Source organism: Gavia stellata, chromosome 2, assembly GCF_030936135.1.
Source record: "Gavia stellata isolate bGavSte3 chromosome 2, bGavSte3.hap2, whole genome shotgun sequence".
Taxonomy (NCBI): Eukaryota; Metazoa; Chordata; class Aves; order Gaviiformes; family Gaviidae; genus Gavia; species Gavia stellata.
In genome coordinates, this window is record NC_082595.1 from 46264638 (window position 1) to 46290856 (window position 26219).

Below are 26219 nucleotides of genomic sequence, written 5' to 3' on the forward strand. Positions count from 1 at the left end.
ATTTAAAAACAGCTCAATACCATGGTGGAAAATATTCTTTTTCCACAACAGTAAAAAGGTAGAGAAATTTGTCCTCGAGTGGAAGCTGTTAACAGGAGAACATTATAAACTGGGAAAAAATAACTAAACAGGTCACATTCTATGACAACCAGTATTCTTAATTCCAGGCAGACTTTTGTCTTCCTTTGGTTCAAAAAATTCAGAAGCCCAGTTAGAACTTTGTGCTGTGACTAAATGTGTCGGACATGATGATATTTTTATAGAAGTTGTCGGAGTGAGGATTGCAGTATCCCTTGACCTTGTCAATAACCTGGTGGACAGGGATGATTGATGTCTGTTCTCCATCCTCTTGGGCAAATTTTGAAGATGACTTGTCAAGAAAAACATTCTCTAGGAAGAGGAAAAAGCAACAAGAAGTTAGGCCTTCTTAAGCAAACTCATCATTTAAGAGGCATATCACTCCCAGATAGATATGCCTTCAGTTGCTACTACTGTTCAATGAAATTACTGCCCTAAAAGTCAGCAAACAACTTTTTGACTTGGCATTGCTTCTTCTAAATTTTTTTCAGATGCCTGGTTTTGTGGGCATACCTCTCAGGTCTCTCTTGAAATTATCCCCCTATTATTTTACCTAAAGTGTAACTGACTCCGACCCTTTAATAGATTAATTTACTATTGGTGCTTTGAATTTTACAAACTAAAAACATTTCGATAGCACTGGAAAAGGGGTGACCTCCATAACATCTGGTAAATATCTTCATACAATAAAATAGTGGAAAATGACAGTAAGTGGATTTAATTATTTCAACAGTGGCCCTTTTAAGCTATGCACAGAAATTATATATTATGTGAAGAATATAGCAGAAGATGACTTGCATCTTAAATCAGATAACCAAAGCCAAAACCAGTGTAAACTTTGCGCTTTGTCTTCTCTATAGTGCGGAGGCTACAGACTGAACAACTGTGGGGAGGAAAAGACGCAGAAAACTGTAATCCCTTCAGAGATATAAGCCAAAGGTGGAGCTAAAGAGAAAAAGGAGCAGGGCAGTTCCCAGCCGGGCTGAGAAAGTCTTCTTCAGCAGCTAGCAGTATTGCTGTTCGGAGAACGGTCAGTAGGTAGAGCTCATGTAGTGAGCAATGAGAAGGAGAGAGCCTGTATCTCATTTTCTCAAGTACATTGTCCTAATGAGCTTTCTTATCTCTTCCACTGTAGTGAATAAAGCTGGAATTAATTCTCTCAAACCAGGCAAGGTTTGGACCATGGCAAGCTGACAGTAAGATGGAGTATCCTGTGAAGGAATGTTTTCTACAAACGACATTTTTGATGGCTGTTTACAAGACCTTAGTGAAATCACCTTCAAAAATTCCTTGGTAAAGGATCATTTAACAACTTTTCATATTATTTAAACTATAATTTCATACAAAACTTGTTTCTTATAGAAATAAATAATTAATTAAAAATAAACAGGAAAGTAACCCGCCCCTGCAGAGGTCATGATATCAAACCATAAAAGAGTATGAAGTGTTGCATGAAGGAGAAATGGATTGCAGAGTGAGAAATCAAAACAGTTGTACTCATGAAAAAAGAAACAGGCATGTTCAGGCATATCAGAATGATTTTTTCAAAGCACACAAGAATGTCCATGAATAGCAGCAAATAACTCCATGTCCAATAGCAAACTGCTGGGTACTGTGTACCTTTCAAATGTATGCATTTATTAGCCAATGGCACTACATTTTCAAGTTTTTCTACATATTGAATATCTTATTGCAAAGATGAAAAGTTAATTCTTAGTCTTAGGGAAGGGTTTGAAATTCCTTGCAAATATGTACACTTTTTTTCACAAGGCATCATTACATTGTTAAATACCAGCTATTTCCTCATGAAATTTGTATGCACAGGAATTATGTAAGTCCTTTGAAACCAGTGGGGCTCTCTTTTTTTTAGGTCAATGGGCTTCACACCCAGTACAGAGTTAAAATCCTGTATCACTGAAGTACATGGGAGTTGTACCACCAAATTCACTGCAGAAATGATCTTAACTTCTAATTCATAGAAGTGTTATATATGGTATTTAAGTACTATCTACAACAAGTTTGTGTCAGACTTGTAGACAGCAGGGCCACAAGATGCCAAAGTGACTTTTTTCGTCCAGCCAGTAGGGTCCACTCAATATTTGTGTCCCAATCAGTGCCTTCTGCATTCAAACAGCAGTTCACAGCACGGCTTTCAGGCATATATAGTTTGTCATTCAGACTTTGGGTGTGACTGGATATGAAAAAACAACAGCTAGAAGACTGATTCCATAATGGCCATAGACCAAATAGAAATACATTATCTTAAAATTCCTGTAATAACTTCAAAAATATTTTAAAAATTTTCTAGGACTCAATCAGATTGCTTTTGCCCTTTAATGTATGCTCTGTGTATGGGTGTTTCAACTTAATCTCCTTTCCCCAGACTACTGTACACAGGCTTTAATGTCAGGACATGGTCTGTTTTCTAAAACGGTATCTTCCAAATGCTTCATGCCCCATGCAGAGTGCAGATACCCAGAGTCTGAAGCACACTTATCCTTTGATTCAGCATCAATGGCGCAAGATGTAATAGTGAGAAACAAGCAGCGTTTCTGATTAGCAAAGTCCTTTGTGTCAATGAGGACATCATGCAAGTGGCATCCCTCCACCCTGTTCAAACCATGCATTCAACAAAAGCAATTCTCACTTTACCTGCAATGCTCCACCACTGATGAGGAAAGGGCCTTAGAAGACATTATCTATACCACAAACACATGAATGCTTGTGTCAATTCCAGGGAGCACATTATAACCATATTAACAACAGTTGCCAAGACATGTAGCTATTACATTAGCCTGCAATTTAGCTAAGACATCAAACTAAGAAGTTTAGCTGTATTAAAAATCAGAATCGTAATGTTATTTTCTATTATTTCAACACGTGAGAAGATATGTCAGTATTTAAAAGCTAACGTTAGCAAAAATTCCTTTGGAGTATCACAATAAAATGTGTATTTTCAGAGGTCAAAGCAAAATACATTAAAATTTTTAAAATATAGAGAAAACTGTGGTATTCCCTTTATGCCAAACATTACAAACTATGATTACATTACCAACTGCAATCCCTTTTAGGAAATAATTTATGCATGGGATTAAGCTTACTACTTTTGGAGACAGCACATGAGCATGTTCCTAACTTTAAGTTTCTTTTAGCTTACTACTTCTTATCTGGAACAGTTTTTTTGTTTTGCTTCAAGAATGCATTGCAAAAACTCCAGCACTAGGTCTCTTCCACTGTCAGACTGATAAAAAGCCCTGAGTCCAACAAAACATTTAAGCATATTTTTATCATTAATCCCAATACCAAGGGTCTAAAGGTTGATCTGCCATGAGTACAAATGGGAATTCTCTGTCTGCAGAATGGACAATGCTCTGCAGCGGAAAGGGCACAATGCTCTCCTCCTCTACTATTAAACTAACAGTAGCACTGCGATTAGTGGATATTATAGATGCTGTTCCTGGAAGACTGCTGACAGAAGTGTCACTTCATAGGAGAGAGAGCTGAAGACAGCTTGCTCAGGGAAGATGGGTGCGTGGCACATCAAACCTGAGGGGGCAGCAGGGACAGGCACCCTGGTGAGGCAGGTGCCAGCTGTGTGCTCCCAGTGCGGCTGTGAATGGCACTCCTGAGAGCAAGCTCAGGTCCACTGGGGAATTTCTAAGACACCGCTCATTTTTACTGTATTCAAAGCGAATGTGCTTTATGTATATTCTCGATAACCAAAAAAGATTGACGCTCTTAAAATACCTGATGCACAACCCCTCATGCTAATGGATGCATTGAATATTGGTTAGTGAGAAAATGACAATGTAATTCTTAAAAAAGGGGATTTCTAGACAAAAATTGTGTGCCTAACTGAACCAGAGTGATCATCAATAAAAAACCAGAAGGTATTTCCTGGAAACTATGCCACGTATCAAGAAAGCAGACTGTACCATCATAAATAAGACATTGGGGACTTCTGAAAATAATTCATACTTAAGAAACAACATAACTTTCCTACCAGTAAAATAATGTATTTCATATCTAAACATTGTTTCTAACAAATATTTTAAAGAAAGTAAACACATCTTTGGGTTAAATACGTGCACAGATTTTATTTCTACTATGTTTTAGAAGAGGCTCCTGTGATAATGTTATGTGACTTTATACAGGACAAAAACATGAGTTCACAAAAGCCCAGTAACAAAAAAATCTGAACTATTTAAGTGATTTTCTGAAATATTATCTCAGACATAAGCAAACAGACTTGCAAATCATTCCAGCTCCTCTCTTTTTTGGTCCTTTGAAGTGTTCTTAAAATGAGCACATTTTTATGTCATGAGTGGCATACAGATAATGCCTTTTATTACATATACCATTGACATCTAAATAAATAAGCAGTAGATATGGCATGCTATTTGTAGAAGGGAAAGACAATGCATACTCTGGGAACACAGTATCAATTTCCAATTAGCCTCCATTTGTCTCTGCCTCCATTTGCCTCTTTACCCATAAATGTGTTACAGTTAAATGGAAGCAGTTTGGCCAAGTGAATCAACTGTGGACTTGGGTTCAGAAGACTTGATTCCTATTTCCAGCTGTGCTGCTAGCTTTCATGTTACCTTGGGCAATGAAGGTCATGTCCCTGTGCTTTGGTTACTCTGTGTTTACAATGGGATAATAATACTTACCTTCTTTTAGCCAAAGAGGTGAAAATGCTATAAAAACTTCATTTAGTATAGGAACATACCCAGATCAGAATTATACATTGGATGTATTGTATATTAGGTTGCGATTCTTATTAAAGAGTAACATATATTTTAAAAATACTAAACCTATATAAATTAGTGACATTTTCTCACATTAACCTTTGGGTAGAAATTTCTACTCTACTTTTAACATGAAACTACTCATTTACAGATGCACTGTGTTACAGTGCAAGAACTCACCTGTATGGCTGTTTCGTTTGCAATATGTATTTGTTGTAGATTTTGATTTGGATGTTAAGTAGGTTGAATTGGAGCCGATGGAACTAGAGGATAAGGATTTTCCAAGATTATCAGAACTCTTCTTTATAATATTGGTTGCTGTTTTACTCCAATCTAAAAATGATTGAAAAGTTTTACATAAAAAATTACCATAGGTACTAAATGCCTAATTTACTCAATTATGAACATTTCAAGTATCAGATGCATTTCTTAATGCTGTTTATAACAAACAGCCTATCCTTTTCCTGTCAGGTAGTCTCTCTGGTTCTTAAGAAACACGAAAATTATTCCAACTTGATTTACTTTGCTGTTTACCACAGTAGTTAAAATTGGTGGCTCTAACACTCTAACAATCATTTGGCTGGATGGCAGAACCATAAGATCTGGCTTTCCAGGATGCAGGAGAGCAGTGTAGATCTGTAGCAGTATAAGGATGCCAAAGTTTCATCACCTGAACAGAGAAATCCAAAGGGATAGACAGGAAAGCAATGGGTAAGAGTATTTACAGAGGTCTTATCATTTGAGGGCTTGATCTGCTGAGGTAGATACTACATACTAGTGGATTTGCACTTGTTGTTATAGGGTTTAGCATGTTGGTGCACTATTAATAACAATGAATAATAATGGTTATTCAGTAGTTCACATTTGAAGAGTTTTGTCCTAACCATTAATGCAATAGGCTCTTATACTGAAACAACTTCCAAAATAAAATTAAATAACTAATACCAATAAACTTATTGAGGAAAACTGACACTGAAAAACTCATTACAAATGTCCCAATACCAGTAGAATAAATGTATCTAAGTACTTTTGTATCATATACTTGCAGGTACGTACATGTAGTTTCACACTTTAGTCTTGTTGCCTTTATTCCTTGTATTGCAATGAAATTCACAAAATGGAAGAGAAGTCCAAACCAAAGACATAGGGACCACTTTAGCACAAATGTTTTATCCTAAATCATTGCTATAGAGTATAGGTTACTATTTCTCTGATCTAGCTATGGCAGTGTTGCAAGGCCTTGGCTTGTTTGTTTCTTTGCTTTATCATAACATGCCCTAAAGTACGCTTCAGTCGGGTACGTATGCAAGTTCACATTTGGCTTATATTTCACTGTTCTGACTGCAAACTGTGTCAGGTTCATAGAGAATAAAACCAGCTGATCCAGATGATGGACTGGTTAATGCTAGGTGTAATGACAACACATAAACTATACCACTGAAGTACGCAGATGCTTCAGGTTTTCATTTCCATCATACCCACAAGCTGCCCAACAGCAGCATAAAAATCTGGAAATAATTTGATCCGTGTTTTCCAGTTCAGGAGTTACAGCATGAACCACATGGAAACTGAACGTATGAAACAATCTGGATGCCTGATCTGAATGAATATGCTTTTTCTAATTTGTATTAACTCTTTGAAATCACAAATCAGGTTTTCTTACTACAAAGGGAAAGCATAGATGTTTTACAGTGTACAATGAGAATGCATTCCCTAAACAGAACAGAACAAGACAAAGCAAAAGTCTTGATGGCAAAGCAGTTACTTAAAACCTTGAAACAAACCTTGGATGCCAAGAGAGAAAGGACACAAGGGTATTTGGAGCATGATTATTATCTGGGATAGGCTGCCTTACCTTACTTACTAGGCAATGAACTTACGCCATCTTACATCAACTGTAGATTTCAACCCTGGTCATTGAGCAAGAACCATCTGAGCAAGAATTGTATGGTCCAAAATCATTACATCAGACAGCAAAGCAAGACCCAGTTGTCTAAACACAGGAGTATAACGCCATCCGAGACGGCCAAAGGTACAGGAGACTATAAACACAGTGTCCGAAGCACTGCATTTCGAAGTGTCTAAACCAACTGCTCTCCTTTCTTTCTGGGAGTCGCAGATAAAGATGAACTTCAATTCTGGAACTTAATCAGGCTTCTGCTAAAGGAATTTTCTATGTTTTCAAGTCTCTAATGGTCTCTCTGAATTATATGGTGAAGGACAGAACAGTTTGAAAAGGCAAAGGTAAAAGCAAAAGATGTCAGAATATTTCTATCTGCTTTTAAGAATTGCTTAACATTGCACACAGTTCAGTCAACACACTGTAATGTAGGAGAAAAGGAATAAAACTGGCTTTTGAATGACAGAGTTTGACTCTCTGGATCTTTATTTAATTTTTTTTTTTCCAGGGTCCAAAGGGCCTTCCAAAACCGTGCTTATAGCACAACAAAATTTACCAGCTGCTGCAATGGAAAACTGAAATAGAAGACTTGAGAACTTCTATGAAGTGATATCTGAACAGTCCCTTGGCACTTGTTAGTGCTGAAATGACAGCCTATGATTAATCTCTTTTTCCACATCTCTGGCTTACATTGTATTATATTAAAAATAACATAGCAAGCTGTTCACCTGGACTTCTGTGGGCTACAGCAACATCTAAGGAGGGGAGCTGTGAATTGCTTTTACCTGAATTGTCTGCCAGTCGGAATCTGCCACAACAGAGATGCCTCCTCCATTGTTTCTGTACATTTTCTTTCATAGCACAATGGAATACAAATATAAATAAACCTGCAACAAAAGCAAATAAACAGCAAATGAAGCATGTATTTATAAAAAGACAAATAGATAAACTAAAATCTGCTAACAAAAGACTGTGAAGTACAAGCAAAGGAAAATCATCTTAAAGTTTTCTTATTGTCATCTACGTCTCATTTAAGAGGTATGGAAATTAAAGCTTTCCCATCCTCTAGCTGCTATATAAGTGCTTGGGATATCAGAAGAGAGAGAATAGGACCCCTTTTATCAACACTGTTGATTTAGAACCAGCTCAGTGTGGATCTTTTAATTATTTTTTGTGGGTTAGAGGAAAATAATTAAAAGGTTTTGTCTTTGAACCAAATGAATATTTCATAACAGCAAGAGCCAGAGTGCAAAGTAAATACAGACACTATTATATTAGCAAGAAGATATTTTATCTCCTTCTATTCCACATCTACAGAATTGTGGGCTGTATTCTTTTAAAACCAGAAGTCTTGTGATTGGCACTAAAGAGTTCCCGGAAAAAGCACACTTGCATGTATGTGCATCACATGCATGTACTTGAAATGATTATGAAAATGGTAAGAATATGTTCAGAAGTACTAATTAGGTGTCCAGCTACTTACTTCTGAAGAAAATTACCTGGTTTGTGCACGCAATCGCAATAAATGTGTTTAAGAATGTTCTTGTAGAGCTCATATTTCTCATGCAATTGTATGATACTTTTTTTCAAGACAGAAGATAAGCATCTACTATGTGGTAAAGAAGGTCTTAACTGATGTAGAATGATTTCATCATTCTACAGAGATACTTTGGAGCTAAATATAGAAGTTGGAAATCTCATATGCTCCTGGCACTTCCCAGGCAGGCACTGGCTGTGGAATCTTCTATCGTCCTCTGGCTTGGCCTGTTCTTGTTTTACTTTTAATCCCTGGGAGACAGCCAACCTTGGGCTGAACACCTGATGGCAATATGTTACCACCAAATCCCTCATGATTATATCTTAAATACAAATAAATGCTACATAATGTGGGCAAACAGGGTTAAGTGCCATCCTCTAAGACTGTTCCTTTATGATCATCACGAATAACTCTGTATACTAATGCCTACTGTGTTTCAGCTGGTAAAACACAATGGCAAGGCATAGCTTGGAAAAAACTGCTCTGGTGCCTAAAATTATCCTTTCGCCTCCAAAGTGCTGAGGTCTAATTTTGCGTGAATGCTTGTCATTGAACTGGACTCATATTCGCTTACAGCCATCAGGCCAGGCTGCAACCACTGAGATCAGTTAGCTTTAGGTAAAGGTTGTGTCATGAAATACCTTTTTTGCAAAATTTTTCAAGAGCTGATGGGGAAAAAAAAGCAGCACAATTTAAGGAAAACGAACATACCTTAATGCATCCCTTATGCAAGCTCTCTTGAATTATGGTTACTATGTTTGCATGTAGTAAAATATTTCTGTGTGTGATTTGCTTTAAACACAGAGTAATTCCAATGCAGTCACTAGCAGCTCTTACAGGTTTAGAGTTATACAGTTGTTTGTGGCCCAAAGTACCTCTTAGGACTTCTGTACAGCTACAAACTTACTAAATTGATGCTTAATTAAATTGTGGTGAATGTTTGGAACATTCTGAATGGTTAAAAAAGAAAATGCTTACGTCTATAGTAATACAAAATGAATGTACTGCATTAAGTACTTTGCCTTTGCCCTGTCTGGGCTCAGTCTCTGAAATTTTTTTCTCTGTATTTCATTTTCATTAAGTTTACAATGTGCTTTAGTAATACAGCTCTGGTTTTATTTCCCAGAGCCAAATCAGACCCTAGGCTTGGCTCTAGCTTGGCTCTGACTTTAAAGTATTTGGCTTGCCCAGGCATATATGTAAAATGAGCAGCCAAAAAAGAGATGTTCCCAGATTTTTTTACTCTGAGTGTCAAAGAGAGAAAAATAATTTCCTATGTAGATGAAATAGCAAGGTACAGTAACACCGGTAGTTGCTGCAATTTACTTTTTCACTGCCGGTGTACAGAAAACTAGGTTGATGGAGGCTGCTGGTATAGCTTAGAATACTCGTGCAGTTTTCAAAAACTTGTGAGAGAGAATAAAGACATTTACTGAGGGCTCAATAATTGAGCTCATGCTAATACTGATGAAAGACTTGCCATACTGAACCGCTTTTTGCTGCTAGGAAATTGTGCTGGTTTTGGCTGGGATAGAGTTAATTTTCTTCATAGTAGCTAGTATAGGGCTGTGTTTTGGATTTGTACTAAAAACAGTATTGATACACAGGGATGTTTTAGTTACTGCTGAGCAGTGCTTACACAGAGTCAAGGCCTTTTCTGCTTCTCACACCGCCCTGCCAGCAAGTAGGCTGGGGGTGCACAAGAAGTTGGGAGGGGATACAGCCGGGACAGCTGACCACAACTGACCAAAGGGATATTCCATACCATATGATGTCATGCTCAGTATATAAACTAGGGGGAAGGCTGGCCGGGGGACCGCTGCTTGGGCTGGGCATCGGTCGGAGGGTGGTGAGCAATTGTTTTCATTTGCATCACTTGCCTTTCTTGTTTGTTGTTGTTTTCATTACAATTTTTATTATCATTATTATTATTATTATTATTTTACTTCATTTCATTTATTAAACTGTTTTTATCTCAACCCACGAGTTTTCTCGCTTTTACTTTTCCTATTCTCTCCCCCATCCCACTGGGGCAGGGGGGGAGTGAGCGAGCGGCTGTGTGGTGCTTAGTTGCCAGCTGGGCTTAAACCACGACAGTCCTTTTTGGCGCCCAACGTGGGGCTCGAAGGGTTTGAGATAATAACAGGTTCAACAGAACTTATTAGAAGGGGTTTCTATCTGTTAAAAGTTACAGGTCACAATATTGATTCATCTGTTCTTGACATTAGTTTATTTGATCTGCACCATGCTCTTTTTTCTGCTGTACCTGTTAAAGATTGGCATTGGTTTTTTCGGTTTGCTGTGCTCTTTAGTGATTAGTGATATTTTGCCTGGGAGATTTGTTTTTAAAACACTGACCTTGAGCTGGGTACTCTGGTATTTGGTCTCTGCACTGAAGCCATTACTGTACTTCGGGTACCATCTCATGGAGATTTTTAACAATTATACTTCTTCCTCTGAGAGGTTTTTTGAGGAGGAAATACAGAACGGCACCCTTGCTACCTTCTTCTGTGATGTTGTCTCCCTCGTTACAACGACTTCTCAGTATCTTGAACATCCTTGGGTAGTTAAAATACTTCTATTGGCCTTTCTAAGAAATATTAGCAGCATATGAAGGAATTCGAGCTGCTTCAGTAGTAGTTGGTACTGAAGCACAGCTCCTTTTGGCCCCTCGATTGCCTGTGCTGGGCTGGATGTTCAAAGGGAAGATCCCCTCTACACATCACGCAACTGATGCTACATGGAGTAAGTGGGTCGCACTGATAACACAACGAGCTCGGATGGAAAACCCCGACCGCCCAGGAATCCTGGAAGTGTTCATGGACTGGCCGGAGGGCCAAAACTTTGGAGTGTCACCAGAGGAGGTGACTCGTGCTGAAGAGGCCCCTCTGTATAATAAACTATCAGAGACTGAGAAGCAATATGCTCTGTTTACAGATGGATCCTGTCGTATTGTGGGAAAACATCGAAGGTGGAAAGCTGCTGTGTGGAGTGCTACGCGACAAGTTGCAGAAACTGCTGAAGGACAAGGTGAATCAAGTCAGTTTGCAGAGGTGAAAGCCGTTCAGCTCGCTTTAGATATTGCTGAACGAGAAAAATGGCCAGTACTTTATCTCTATACAGACTCATGGATGGTGGCAAATGCTCTGTGGGGGTGGCTACAGCAATGGAAGCAGAGCAACTGGCAGCGCAGAGGTAAGGCCATCTGGGCTGCTGAATTATGGCAAGATATTGCTACTCGGGTAGAGAACCTGGTTGTAAAAGTACGTCACGTAGATGCTCACATACCCAAGAGTCGTGCCACCGAAGAACATCGAAACAATGAGCGGGTGGACCAAGCTGCTAGAATTGAAGTGGCTGAGGTGGATCTGGACTGGGAACACAAGAGTGAGCTATTTATAGCTCGATGGGCCCATGACACATCAGGACATTTAGGAAGGGATGCAACATACAAATGGGCTCGTGATCGAGGGGTGGATTTGACCATTGATGCCATTGCACAGGTTATCCATGAATGTCAAACATGTGCCACAATCAAACAAGCTAAGCGGCTAAAGCCTTTTTGGTATAGAGGACGATGGCTGAAATATCAATACGGGGAAGCCTGGCAGGTTGATTATATCACACTACCACGAACCCGCCACGGGAAGCAGTATGTGCTTACAATGGTGGAAGCAACTACTGGATGGTTGGAAACATACCCCGTGAACCATGCCACTGCCCGGAACACTATCTTGGGCCTTGAAAAGCAAGTTTTATGGCGACACGGCACCCCTGAAAGAATTGAATCTGACAATGGGACTCATTTCCGAAACAATCTCATTAACACCTGGGCCAAGGAGCATGGCATTGACTGGGTGTATCACATCCCCTACCATGCACCAGCCTCTGGGAAAATTGAACGATACAACGCACTGTTAAAAACTACACTGAAAGCAATGGGTGCTGGGACATTCAAGCATTGGGATACACATTTAGCAGAAGCCACTTGGCTGGTTAACACTAGAGGCTCTGCCAGTCGACCTGGCCCTGCCCAATCAAAACCCCTGCGCACTGTGGAAGGAGATAAGATTCCTGTGGTACATATAAAGAATTTGCTGGGAAAAACAGTTTGGGTTATTCCTTCCTCAGGAAAGGGTAAACCTATTCGTGGGGTGGTTTCTGCTCAAGGACCTGGTTGCACTTGGTGGGTAATGCAGAAGAATGGGGAAGTCCAGTGCATACCTCAAGGTGATTTAATTCTGGGTGAAACTAATCCATGATTTGAGTTATATGTTACAGGAATTACTATAGCAGGAACCACCTGAACCAATGAAGGACAAGCCTTACAAGAAGCAGTGCAAGTGCAGCAGTGACCTGACCTGAGCTGGCTGTGGTGCCCAATAACTCCATGCAATACAACACCTCTTCTGTCCTGAGTGACCACCATAACATATGGAGCCCAAAGTCATGGACTAAATGAACTCAATGGACATTTTGTGGACATTTGTGGATATTTATGGACACTTCACAGACATTTCACAGGAGTGATCCATAGACTAAGGGAATGATATCTGTACACTATATCAAAGGATGGGAAGGATGATGGTAGGAGAGAATGTATTGGCTAGTGTGCTATCTGAGTATGACATAAATGGTATGGAATAAAGGGTGGAGAATGTGCTGGTTTTGGCTGGGATAGAGTTAATTTTCTTCATAGTAGCTAGTATAGGGCTGTGTTTTGGATTTGTACTAAAAACAGTATTGATACACAGGGATGTTTTAGTTACTGCTGAGCAGTGCTTACACAGAGTCAAGGCCTTTTCTGCTTCTCACACCGCCCTGCCAGCAAGTAGGCTGGGGGTGCACAAGAAGTTGGGAGGGGATACAGCCGGGACAGCTGACCACAACTGACCAAAGGGATATTCCATACCATATGATGTCATGCTCAGTATATAAACTAGGGGGAAGGCTGGCCGGGGGACCGCTGCTTGGGCTGGGCATCGGTCGGAGGGTGGTGAGCAATTGTTTTCATTTGCATCACTTGCCTTTCTTGTTTGTTGTTGTTTTCATTACAATTTTTATTATCATTATTATTATTATTATTATTTTACTTCATTTCATTTATTAAACTGTTTTTATCTCAACCCACGAGTTTTCTCGCTTTTACTTTTCCTATTCTCTCCCCCATCCCACTGGGGCAGGGGGGGAGTGAGCGAGCGGCTGTGTGGTGCTTAGTTGCCAGCTGGGCTTAAACCACGACAGAAATGCTTCCTGATACAAATCCTAAATTTTTCTTTGCTCCATTCCATCCCCTTACTGCTACATATGCACTACACCAGATGCATATTATTTTAAACATCCTCCTTCTTGTTTCTTTAGCTTTACCTAGCTCTTTCTACACAGCAATAAGCATTTTCAGATATGGGATTGTTATCTTCCTGTGCTTGATATGACAGACCTGAACATACACTGTGCCATCTTTGCTACCACAATCCGTGAAAAGCTCATCACTCTTCTTCTTTTTGCATTTACTCCTCAGGTTTTTCAGTTTCATCTTCTGACTTAACTGCCTTCCAAACATTCATTTTCCATTGAACAGTGCTATTACCCCACAGAGACTTAAGCAGTAGTGGTCAACCTTGTGTGCACTCTGCACATACAAGCTTAATTGATTGCATTGGAAATTCTGGTTACAGAGAACTTGTTGAATTTGCTCCTTGGCATGCTTTTCAGAGTTTTAGTCTTTTTTTCATGTTCTTCTCATACTTCTCATCTCTCTAGGCCCTTCTGAATTTCTAACAAAGACACATTGCAGCAAATACTTCATTATGCTGCTAGGGGAGTATCAGAATCTGTCCTTTGGAAAAAAGTCTTTAGTACGAACACTACATCCGAACAATTTTTGCCATTTTGCCTAGAATTTTAGGTTGAAACTGAACCAAACCAAAACCCACAACATTATTCTCTTTCCATGAAAGCTCAATAAATCTTTTAGCGCAGTAAATACATCTCAACTGTAACAGATAAAATCCACACAGTGTAACATTAAGTACCTTTTCCATAAAGGGAAGATATTTTGCTGACCCTGGGAAATTTTATATTTTATCTCAATATTTGTGTGGACGCACGCTCCTCCAATGACATTCTTGGTTTTGGCTTTTGTTATTTTTTTTTAAGGAAGATTTATTTTTTATCTCAATTTATGCGTGGTATAACACATGCCTCTCCACTGACCTTCTTGGGTTTTTCTTTTTGTTATGTTTTTACTTCTTCTTTATTAGCAGGAGGGCAAGTGGAGGTGGAGATTCTTACGTCATTTGGTACGTACGCAAATTTCAACTTTGAGCTGAAATTCTTTTAAATGTCAGCTATATACTTCTGTAGTTTATAACTGTTCAGTTACAATTTATAGCATTTTTCAGAAGGATAAACTATGTTGGAAAAGTAAAGTATTCAAAACTTCAGTAACGGAAACAAAAATAAGCTGACTACAACAGTCACTGCATTTTCCTTAAAGAACCAGAGAATATCCCATATCTCTGTGCTATCTCTCCACACTGAAACAGGACTGAATGTTGGTTTATGATGTTCTCATGCCTTAATAAAATAGTTATGAGCTCTACAGATTCCCTACAGGAATATATTAAGGAGAGAGTCTTCCTATATTTGTTATAATCAGTGAAAGGAAATGTTGAAGGTCATACAGCACCTATCTCGACAGAGATCACTGCAGACTGTTAGCTAGGAATAGTACTATTTATAATAAAGTCCATTTATTGAAAAGACCTTGAAACTAACTAATTTAACTAAGATATTCAACCCATGTGTAGTTGGTATCATTATTCCAGGTAAGGGGAAACTAACGATGTTTTAGTATCAACGAAAGATCCAGAGAGTTTGGATATGGGTTACCTAGTCAAATCACTGGATATAATATGTCCCAGAACAGCAACAGCTCAAATATTATTTGTTCACAGAACAAAAATTCAGCTTACCTTGCAATGAATTGAAAATGGAGAAGAGGTACAGGAAAGGAAGAGTTAAGGGACCCCAGGCAAAAAAGGCAAAGCCCCACGTCATGCCCAGGAGGAAGGTCAGGCTGACTACGCTACGGAGGTTCCTCAGGATCTCTTCCTTCAGGCTCCGATTAGTTCTTTTCCCATTCCTCCCACAGATCTGCACCATCACCACAATAAACATGGCAACATTCATCAGAAACATGATTCCAAAGTAGCCAGCACAAGTCACATAAAAGACAACTTCATTCTTGATCCAGCAGCTGCAAAAAATACAAAAATATTATCATTTTTAGATAAAGCAAACTATCCTCCAATTATTTATATGACTAGAAGGAAAATTAGTCTATGTCTGATGCCACTGACGCAGAGCTATACTTTCAAATGAAACCTTTGTCCATTTTCTGCTTGTAAATAGGACGAAGCCCAGTGGCATCTTAAGTGTGACTACAGCGCATAGTAGTATCAAGTCAGAAATCTGAGGGTTGTACCACATTTTAGTTAAAACTATTTAAAAAGGAAATCTGACCTCAGATACAAGCTGTGGGAACTGCAGTCCCATCCTGGAAAGTTTAGACTTGGTATGAGTGGCTTCACCACTTTCATCTGTGTGAAGCATAGGATGCTTTAGTAACAGAATGGGCAAACTTGGATCTTCAGTGCCAAAATCTCAAGTTTATGCCACTTGGGTAAAGGAGAACATACAGCTCTGGAGAAGAAGCAGTCAGCCATGTGAGAGATCTAGCTTATTCCTCTAGCAGCAAATGGCTGGAATGCTTAATATGATACTTTAATAAAAATACAGAATGACATTTTTATTTATCATGATGAAACTCTGCCAGGCAAGGAACAGAAAATGAAGTAACAAAGTCACATAAAAATTTTGGCATTTGGAGATTATTGTCTGGACATCAAGAGAAGAACACAGAAAGCTAATGAACTACATTGTCAGAAGGCTGGTTTATTTACAAAGGAGACTATTTTTATATCACTTGTTTCTTTGCTCTTACCTAGAAGATATAGCTTTCATTTAAGATAAACCAAAATAGGTATTTTTATTTTATTTTCATGACAAAACTTATGAATTACTTTTTTACCAGAGGAGTGTTTGTACCTGGCATTGGGTAATGCAGATTTCCCTCCAATTTTTCTTATAGCCTTCTTCACGCTTCAGATTCAAATAATTTAGAAGATGATTTTGCCCGCTTTGCTTGTTTAATGCGCCTCTGACTTTTCCAAAGCAATCTGACCAATGCTAATTTTTTTTTTCAGACTGTAAATGCTAAATTGTAAGAGATTAAAAGAAATACTCACAAGTCATCTCCTCCTTGCCCGTTAGCATCTTTGCCATATAACTCTTTGCCATAAACATGACTTGCATTTGTATTAGCACTTGCTAAAACAATTGCTATCACCAGAGCTGGCAAACCTGTAACAGAAGAAAACTTGTAGTTTGCTTTCAAATCTCCTAAACCTTCAAAATCACTAGGCAAAGCTGAATTATTGATGTCTTCATCCCTATTGATTTAGTACAGAGTATCCTGAGGTAGTTCTATGTCAGAAAACTGCACCGAGAAGTAGAGGAAACAATTTTTCAAACAGTACAAACGTATAAAACTTTCGAAGTACTTAATGGGCATTAGTGAATAACCCTTACAGTGTTCTGTAAGGTAGAAAAAGTTATTTTAGTGTCAGATATGGAAACTAAAGTAGAATAATCTCCCTTAATTACTCAAAGTTAAATTTGCAATTGCACACAGGCTCTCATAATAAAGTGAGAAGAAGATTAAGAAACTACTACAAAAATGAGATTTAATGGCGGGATGGTATTGGGATTTTTTTTGAGGGATTTTTTTTCAGAGATGCTAATGTCACTTGATTAGGCTGTGGAACTGGGAAACTTGAATCTGCAATTTCTCCACTGCTTCTCTCAATTGTTAATGTCTTTTTTTTTCTACAGCATTATATATCCTTTACTTAAATGTGTCCAAAAAATGAAGTAAACTATATATTTTTAATAATAAGGTAAAGGGAAAATTTTTGGAAATTAACAGACAACTAAGTGAAAGAGAACTCTGTGCAGAGAGGTACAGATCACACAAAAGAAACGTACGTTTCCTGATATGCCTTATTTACATGTCTTATCCTTGCTATGACAAAACAGATTCAAAGGAGAAGTTGTTAATTTGCTTTTCCGACCACTCAGTCCTTGTCTTCTGCTGAGGTTGCCAAAGAGGATGCTAGTTGCCAATGGAAAGGCATCAATTATCAGCTGGACTGAGGTCAGTGCTCTAGGCATGAAGTTAATGTTTTTGTATTGTGTTGTATTATTTCAAACACAATCTGTGCATTCAGGCAGAAGGCACAGATTCCTGATATAGAAAAAAATGAAGAATAAAAGCCTTGCCGCCTGAGCCTTGCAGTTATTTTTTAGTATTACATTTTCCATTTCAGTCCTGCAGTGTACACTGCTTAGGGCAGGCAGGATCTCTCTGTGGTTTAAACACTGTGCTGTAGCTCAGGAAATTTTGGTTGTTTCTGATTCTGCCATAGGCTTGTTAGCAAGAAACTTTAAGCTGGATTGAAAGCTTTTTGAAAGTCAATGCAAAGATCCCCATAGGCTTTGTAGTAACTGCAAGAGTTTCTGAATTCATTGTGTGCCACGGTTTTCCACCTCTGATAGGACACTAACATTTCCTCTCTCCCATTCTGGCCTCTCTGGAAAGTAAGACCAGTTTATCTGGTCTCTCCGCTCCTCTTCGGGCTGTGAGCTGCACTAGGCGGAGAGTGCCATTTATGACATATTTGCACAGAATTATACAGGGGAACTCGGCGACAGAGAGGGCTGGCTGCATGCCAGCACTGCCACGGGGCAGGGGGAAGGAAACACCACTCTGATTTTGATTCTGCTCTGCCTTTGTGATAGAGAGCTTTTATATAGCATCATTTCAAAATACATGCTATGTAAATACTGCATCTACTGAACTCACCCCAGCCAATGATGCAAAACTTCAGTATGTATCGTCGTATATAGGTATTGAACACTTTCACTAGAGCAATGTACATATGAACAGCTTCTAGTCCCATCCATGTAAATGTGGCCAGAAGAAAAAAGTGCAAAAGTGCAGCTACAGCTATGCAGAGGCCATCTATGTCAAATGATGCAATCCAACCATCAAGCAAGAAGATCAGGTTAAGAAAGAGCAGGGCTGTGCTCAAGTTCATCAGGATTTTGGATGGATAATCTCTTCGCAACTTCCTAATGAGAGAAAAACAGATGCGTATGATTAATTGGCTTCAATCACTCAAGCCACTTACAGCAGCTGGGTTTACCAGTTTATAAAGTAAATAAAAGCACAGGGATCTCCTCTTAGCCATAAGTTTTTGTGGCAATAAGGCATAGTGATGTGTTCTTCTGTGCGATATCACTGAAGGCTTCTGTTGTATCTGGTGGGGGAAAGCCAGCACTTCTTTGGGCCCTTAATGACCTAGTTAACTCTCACAATATTTTAGCAACTGATATGTTATTAAAAACCTTTCAGATTAAATATAACACAACGTGGTTTGTACTTTAAATGAAAATTGAAGAAAACTAAAAGAAAACTTTCAAAACACAGCTAGCCAGAAGCTGACCTCTGATCATTTTATACGTTAATCTTTGCTTATTTTTTGGAATATATTTTCCAGTGCTTGCTGTTGTTTTCTGGTTTGTTGTTTTTTTTTGTTTGTTTTTTTTTGGGGGGGGGGGCGGGTTAGGGGTGTGTGTTTGTTGGTTTTTTTAATAGGATCTTAGGAAGACTGAAGATCAAGTAAATTTTCTTTTTTTAACTGATACACATTGAAATGTATGAACCGAGGGGCAAGCCAACAACTTCTGCCATCTTGGACCAGAACATTATACCATAGGTAATGCAATAGCAATGCAATCATTAGAGATATTTAGAACTCGAAAACCCCCTTTCCCCTGCCCACCCCCCCCTGCCCCCCCCCAGCAAACTATCCTTCTTTAGCAGCTACTCTGTCCTGTCCTGTTACAGGCAGAATGGTTCCTTTGTGTTGCTATGACTTCATTTTCTCTTTTCACTGTTCACAGAACTATATAACTTCAAAACTTTTGCATTTCCTTAAGTCAGTTTCACATTTCAGTAGGACTGCTGTTGAAATTTTTGTAAAACTTCACGATTTATCTTCGTTTTATTTCTCTTCCCATTTCTTTCTGAAGGGCTCTAGAATGTAATTGTTCTAGTTGGAAATTTCTCTTTTTATGCTTAAGGACTTGTTATGCTCACACAGGCAAGTTTTTTTTGTTTTTACAATAAGCCTGGTTGCAGATTTTAAAATAATACGTATCTGTTCAGAATCTAGAGGATACTGTACTCCCAAAAGAGAAAATTTTGAGACACATTAGCCTTGTTGCCCACCCTGAGCAGCACAACACATGGAAACAGGAGGAAAGAGTCTGAACTTATGTGCCCTTGAAAAAAATTTCCACTTACAACATTGTGACCATGATTTTGCAGTTGTTTTTTTTTAACATAGATTTTCCTTCCTAGACAAATAAACCACACCAACCTTATAACTAATTTATTTTATTCATCACATGCAGGTACTTCCTCTGTGATGTTTTTCACAGAACTAATACTTACTCAAATGCAATATATGTCAGAAGAGTTGCAGCTGAAAATATAGCAGATATCCCACAGCCTATGTAGGTGATAAAGGTGAGGACCTTGGTATTCTGTGGGTCTATTTGTGTAACAATTCTCTGAAGGTCCTATGTGAGAGAGGAGGAAGAGACATCAGTTACAGCAAACACCTTTTCCACAACCACAACACTCTCTTGGTAATCAGTCAAGTAAAACTCGAAAGCACTTTGGCAATATCATTATAACCCTGCCATTAGGGTTCGTGTTTACTGAGTATAATTAGTCTATAGTCGTTAACACCTCTCACTTCCCTCCCATAGCTCTTGAAAACATTGTGCTATAACTGCTGGGATCAGCAGATAGATAGAGCCTGATACTGATCCTTATAATTCAGTATCAGGAATTCAAATGTCCTTCTCTGGAAAAATCTCCCCTTTTCAAACTTTTTAGTACCATTGCTTATAGACAACTCTCTTTAAGAAGATGTAAGATATAAGAAAATGTAATTTAAAAGTATTGATACTGAAATGTGCACCATTCTGGGGAGTTTCTGACATCACTTCTTGTTATTAAAAGTTCATAAGAGTCAATGTAGCTAATCATCTACAGGTGAAACCAAGGGCAAGATATTGCTTTTTGTTTTTATGGTCTGTTTTGACATGCAAACTACAGTTATAAATAGAATTGGTCAGAAAAATAGTGACACGGACAAGATTTAAAAAAACCCTGGAAATGAAGCAGGAACATTCTGAGGATTTTTTTTCCAGTTTTCTGTCCAACTGTAATTGCCACATAGTACCGTCTGAGAATAAATGCCAGTGTTACTTCCTTTTTTAAGGACAAGAAAAAGTTAGAATATTTGGATCTATATCACTGTGGAGTAAATGTGCACAAATACTAACATATAATGGTGTCCATTCTACAGTCAGTGTCCCTAGCAAAACTATCTAGCAAAAAGAAACCAACAAAATGCTACAAAACTTGCTATTCTTCATAGGAAAAGGAAGGAGTTGTATGCAGTTTTTTATACCCTGTCCCGACCTTATATGGCAGTTTATCTATACAAGGAGAGTGTTATTTGAAAATAATTTAATAGCTAAATTAAAATCAGAAAAGATTATTCAAATGGAAAAGCAATGAAAAGGGTCAAAACTGTGTAAAAATCTATTGGAATGCAGCCCAAATTCAAAGAACTTCTGCCTTATTTCCTACAGCCACAAAAGCGTTCAGGGAAGAGAAGGGACTCATTGAATATATCCTAAAGAAAGCCCTTTTTTTCTCCCTTCAAGGATGAAAAGTGAAACAAGACCACAATTTAGCTTGCAAAATAACAAAAAGCTTGTGGCTTTTTCATATCTACATCTGAACATGACGTGAAGAGAGCAGCTCTATTAAGAAGACTCTGGAAGGCCAAAGCTGAAAAAGTCAGTGCATGCAACTCCCTTGTGTGGTTAAGTCCTGTGTGTCACTGCAACAAGTTAAATCAAAACCCAAATACTTTCCCAGCATTGCTACGATCAGGAGCAAACCCCTTTTCTTCAGGCATGTTTTAGAGACCAAAGAATGTTAATTTCAGATGGAAAGAAACATTTCAGCCCATTAGTGAGTGCAAAAAATCATCAAATGTTAAGAAAAGATAGCAGTATTCCATCTTTTTCATGTCGGGATTTTTTTCTCTCGAAAACACTTCACATGTGCAAATTGCTGGAGACACCTGAATGCTAGAGGAATTGTGCTACTGAGGCTGAAGTGCTCTGTATGGTTCCCTCTTTCATCTCCCTGATAGGCTATGCTCTACCTATCTCAGCCACCCAGACTGGAGGCTTTATTAAGGCTCTGATAAGAGTACGAGTTACATGTTTTGTACCAGCCCTCAGCGGGCAGACTTTTCTCAAGTGAAGGCCTGCACTGAAAGGCATCCCCAAAGCTGATTAAAACTGTTTATAGGAAAAAAGCAAATATGGGTTTACACATTTCATGAAAGAAGGTATTGCTTTATAACTTTTGACATTAGATAAATAGAAATCTTTTCAGATTTGTAACCTAAATTTGCAAGGGGCAATTTAGCCCCTTGAATCTCAGGATGAAAGGGAATTATAGTGCTCCCTTGACTTTTCATCCTCATTAGCAGTTTTACTGACTGTAGGACCTTTTTCTTTCTTCAAATCTACCTAGACTTGTTTCTCATTCACTTCCCTCTTGTTACACCCACCTGTCTCAGCGGCAGGTCATTTTTGTTAGATTATATTGTTAAGGGAAATGACAGGGACCCCCTGCACCTCATCTTAATGCACTCATTAAGATTTTTTCTGGTTTGCTAGTGGTAGTGTTAGTACTGGGCCTTGGTTTCACAATCCCTGACTTTCTTTTTCACTCAGCCATGTCCCAGCTTTGAAGCTGGATTTTACAATATGCTATTTGTATTTTGGTATTGCTTATACTCTTACGGGCACCCTTTACTTTTTATTGTATAATATTTAGCCACTTGTAAAGAACATAACAATAACAGTAACAATAATAATAATATACTTTCATTACGAACTTTATTCTTTACCTCACTCCTGAATGCTTATCACTAGCTATTTTGTTATGAAAAGATAACTTTATGACAATAAGTGGAAAAATGATGTATTATTATTAAAAATCACATGCAAAAGGAATAACCCAAGTAACAAAAATGAGAGTTGTCTTGACCCAAGACAAAAACTGCATTGCAGTTCCTAGGAAACATAACTTGGTGAAGAGTGAGTTTGCCTACCATCAGGACCCCAAAGTGCGTGAGGTGGTTGCATAAGCAAACTGTCTCATTTTCATTGGACTCTGCATCCACTTGGCAGCCCGCAGGGTTCCAGCCACCACTGCCACCTGTGGAAATGAAACAGGAGAAACTGTACTTTCCAACAAACTCATGTCACCCTCTCTTTTAACAGATTTCTCACTTCATCGTGTGCAAATGCAGAAGTGCTTTCTCAGACTGAATGAGTGAACATTAAAAACAATCAGGAAAGAAGGAAGTGTCAGATTTCCTAGTTTCTGCAAAGAATCACACCAGATGAGTGTCCCAGTAATGGACTACTGAGCAGAAGCAATAGATGGAGATCTATAGTAAAGGTAGGGAGCTTTTTGGTTAATAAGGGATGAATAAGATCTGCAATGTGGATCACACATTAAGACACACCTTAATTTTACCCAACAATAAGATGGGGTTTAGAACTCCCTTTTACCACACTGATGTGTTATCTGCACCTGTCTTCCTCCTACTCATATATCACCAGGCAGATGAAAGCATTTATGGCCCAGGAGCAGAGGGTCCCACCCTTCCTCTCTGCAGCACGTAATGCAGAAGGTCAGTGTGGATAATTGCAATTATCCTTTGTGGCCTTAAGAAAAAACATGAAGTAAACTATCCCCTATGCACACCACCTGAAAAGGCCATTCTGAAAAATAAGTAGAAAGATTTTATTTTAAAAAAATAAATGTTAAAAAGTAAAATTTCTATTTCTGATTACTTCTCCTTTCATTTTTTCCTGCTAAAATATGAAATAATTTTCTGAAATAGTTCATATTCTCTGAACTCTTAAAGACATTTTTGCACAACTCCAGGCAAAATCCAGCAAATTATCTGACTGGCCTTATAATTTTACCTCAAATTCAAGACAGAATCTCTCAAAAGACTGTGAAGATGTTCCAAAACCACTTAAAACTCTCCCCTATTTGAGCAGACACTGAGAATAGTTTCCTCCCTGGGTGCTTTTCCTTTGATGTGCTTCTTAAGTTTAGCTTCCTAACTAGGTTCTTTTTTTTTGCTCTTTTTTATTCTTCTGCATTCTTCTCAGTTCTTCTGTCTGAATTTCCTGCTTTCAGCTACAACTTTGGATGGTAAATTTTATTTCTTGCAAGACTCTCTGTACTAAATTCCTCCACCTCAAATCCTACTGCTAAGGACAGCTGATTTTTTGCTCTGTCTCTGTTTCATGGTAAGGGGAAGTAACATCTTAGTAGTGATCTCTAAAATAGAAGGATCTGGAAAGTCATCCCAGAGAATGGCTTTGTCTGCGCAAAGGATGAAGAGCTTGAGTTTAACATTACACACAGGTTAGGCAGTAGCAATGAAGAATAAGCTATAACGATGCCTTGTTAATGTGTGTCTCCATATGGGACCTCATCATGCAAACTGTCATCTATTTACAAGGTGCTTGTTGAGTCTCTGTCTACGTGAAGTTTGTGTAATGTAGTTCCTAACCTTCCATGGAAGAAAAAACAGCTTAAGATTTGTAACAGGCACAATCTCACACTTAAATAACCTGACATTTTTAAAACGGCCAGTGAAAAGCATGGCAGAGAACCATTTATGTGTCTGATTAGAATTACTATTTAATTTGCACATGCAGACAGATCAGTAAAAAACTGCTAGCAGATACAGAAAAGTAGAGAAACTTTATTTACAAATCTAAAATGTTAACCAAATTTATGTATAAAACTTTTAGTAAGAATATTTAACATCTGCTGTTATAAGTGACCTTACTAACTAGAAATGATACAGTCTAAAGATTTCACCTAATTCTGTAAGAACTGATTAAGAAGCAAAAAGAAGCCAAGACTGTGATTGATTTTAAAACTTAGACACCTTTATTCCCCACATAAAAGAAATGACAGTGTTTTTAAACTTACCATTTTTATTCATATCCCAGAAGACACAGGTAGGCTTAGGATCTTCCTAAGAACACATTAAAAGTAGACCTTTTATACCTCTTCAGACATAAATCTCATCAACATATACACTCACAACAGATGTTTTACTACATATATTTTCAGTTAATAAGCAGAAGAATAAATATTATTTGGATTGTTGAAATTTTGTCTAGTGTCAAATTAGTACTTACTTTGCTAGAAAGACAGATCTGTCCAGACTATAAAATCTAGAGCACTGTTCCTCTGCACTGCTCCTTTTCCACATCCTCAGAATAATGAAGTTTTATTGTCTCACTAAAGTTATCCATGAGTATGATGTCTTTACAGAGTCTAAAGTGGAGGTTGTTTTGTGTGACTTAAAAATAATCATTACAATGAAATGTAAAGTAAAGTAAACTGACTTGTGAACATTACGAACCAGGTTCTCACCACATAAACAATTTACTTAGGTATTGCATTTTAACATCTTCTTTCTTAACTTCTCTAATGCTATTGTCTCTTTTGGAGTAGCTACTGACAACATGTTTGAGAACAGAGTCAAGCTCACTCGTTTTTTAACTGAAACAGTATGTGCCAAAAGGTTGTATTTGGTCTGTATTTCCCTAAATGAATTGTAGTCATCTTTTAACAATGTGGTTCTGTCCATTCTTCCTTGGCTGAAAACCACATAACAACAAAATAACTTGGGGAACTATTAACAAAGCTATTCATGTTTGATCAAAGAATTTAAGTAATTCTAAAGTTCCGGTGTAATAAATTGTGTCCCTGGTCACGAGCATGGTCACGAGCAGAGGTTCTGCGTACAGTTATTGGCAGAAATTGCTTCTGAGTGGCAGAGTCAATAGTTTTTCAGAAAAATGGTAGATCATGAATGGTTTAGGAATGTGTGAGGATGGGAGAGGTTATTTGTTTTTACTTTTTGTTACTTGCTTTTGTTCTAGAGTTTTTATTTCCATTTGAGTTTATGTTCTTACTCAAAATCCATCCAAATCAACCAGGCTATATGCTCAGCCTTTACTATATATAATCTGCATTCCTGTTCCTCTGAATAACCAGTCTCGTCTTACCTGAATTTTGGTATGCTTAATTGTAACCTTCACATAATCCTGAAGATCCTGAATGGTTATGTTTCCAATACTGCATGCCACCACAAAACTGGTCAAATTCGCAGGATTTTCTGCATCCTTTAAAAGATTCAGAAAAATATAATAAATGCTTACACAGCACAAAAGCCAGAGTACGCAGTTTCATTTTTGCAGCGTGCCAGAATAAATAAATTGTCAGCATTTCTACACTTTTGATCACGCAATATAAGAACTTTATGTTTATAAAATCAAATTATAGGTTTACCTTATGGAAGTTTCCCTATTTTCCTTATAGTCATAAACAAGTATAGGCACAATTATAGAGAGAAGTTAGAAGGCATAAATTCCCCTTTTAATCATTATGTCTTATGCCAACAAAATTATAACTCAAACAATGTAGCAGATAACAACGCATTATATGATTAGCTCATTTCCCTAAACAAGAATGAACTAGCTTTCTTATCTTATTGTCAATGCTATCCCTTTTAGTAAATGCAAAGTTTTTGGAGAATAACCTGTTTTCTGTGTACAG

General features: G+C 38.1%; 1 protein-coding gene across 1 annotated transcript in view; it reads right to left on the reverse strand.

Moving 5' to 3' along the window:
- Positions 1-211: 211 nt before the first annotated feature.
- Positions 212-26219, reverse strand: part of ADGRG6 (adhesion G protein-coupled receptor G6) — a 107690-nt gene continuing 81682 nt past the window's right edge. Inside the window, exons 15-24 of the mRNA XM_059835400.1 lie at positions 25670-25786; positions 24582-24627; positions 22669-22775; positions 19911-20038; positions 18255-18523; positions 16579-16693; positions 15244-15527; positions 7515-7616; positions 5010-5162; positions 212-390 (exon numbers count right to left, since the gene is read on the reverse strand). Of these exons, the coding sequence (XP_059691383.1) occupies positions 212-390; positions 5010-5162; positions 7515-7616; positions 15244-15527; positions 16579-16693; positions 18255-18523; positions 19911-20038; positions 22669-22775; positions 24582-24627; positions 25670-25786 (1500 nt within the window). The remainder of the gene's footprint in view (positions 391-5009; positions 5163-7514; positions 7617-15243; positions 15528-16578; positions 16694-18254; positions 18524-19910; positions 20039-22668; positions 22776-24581; positions 24628-25669; positions 25787-26219) is intronic.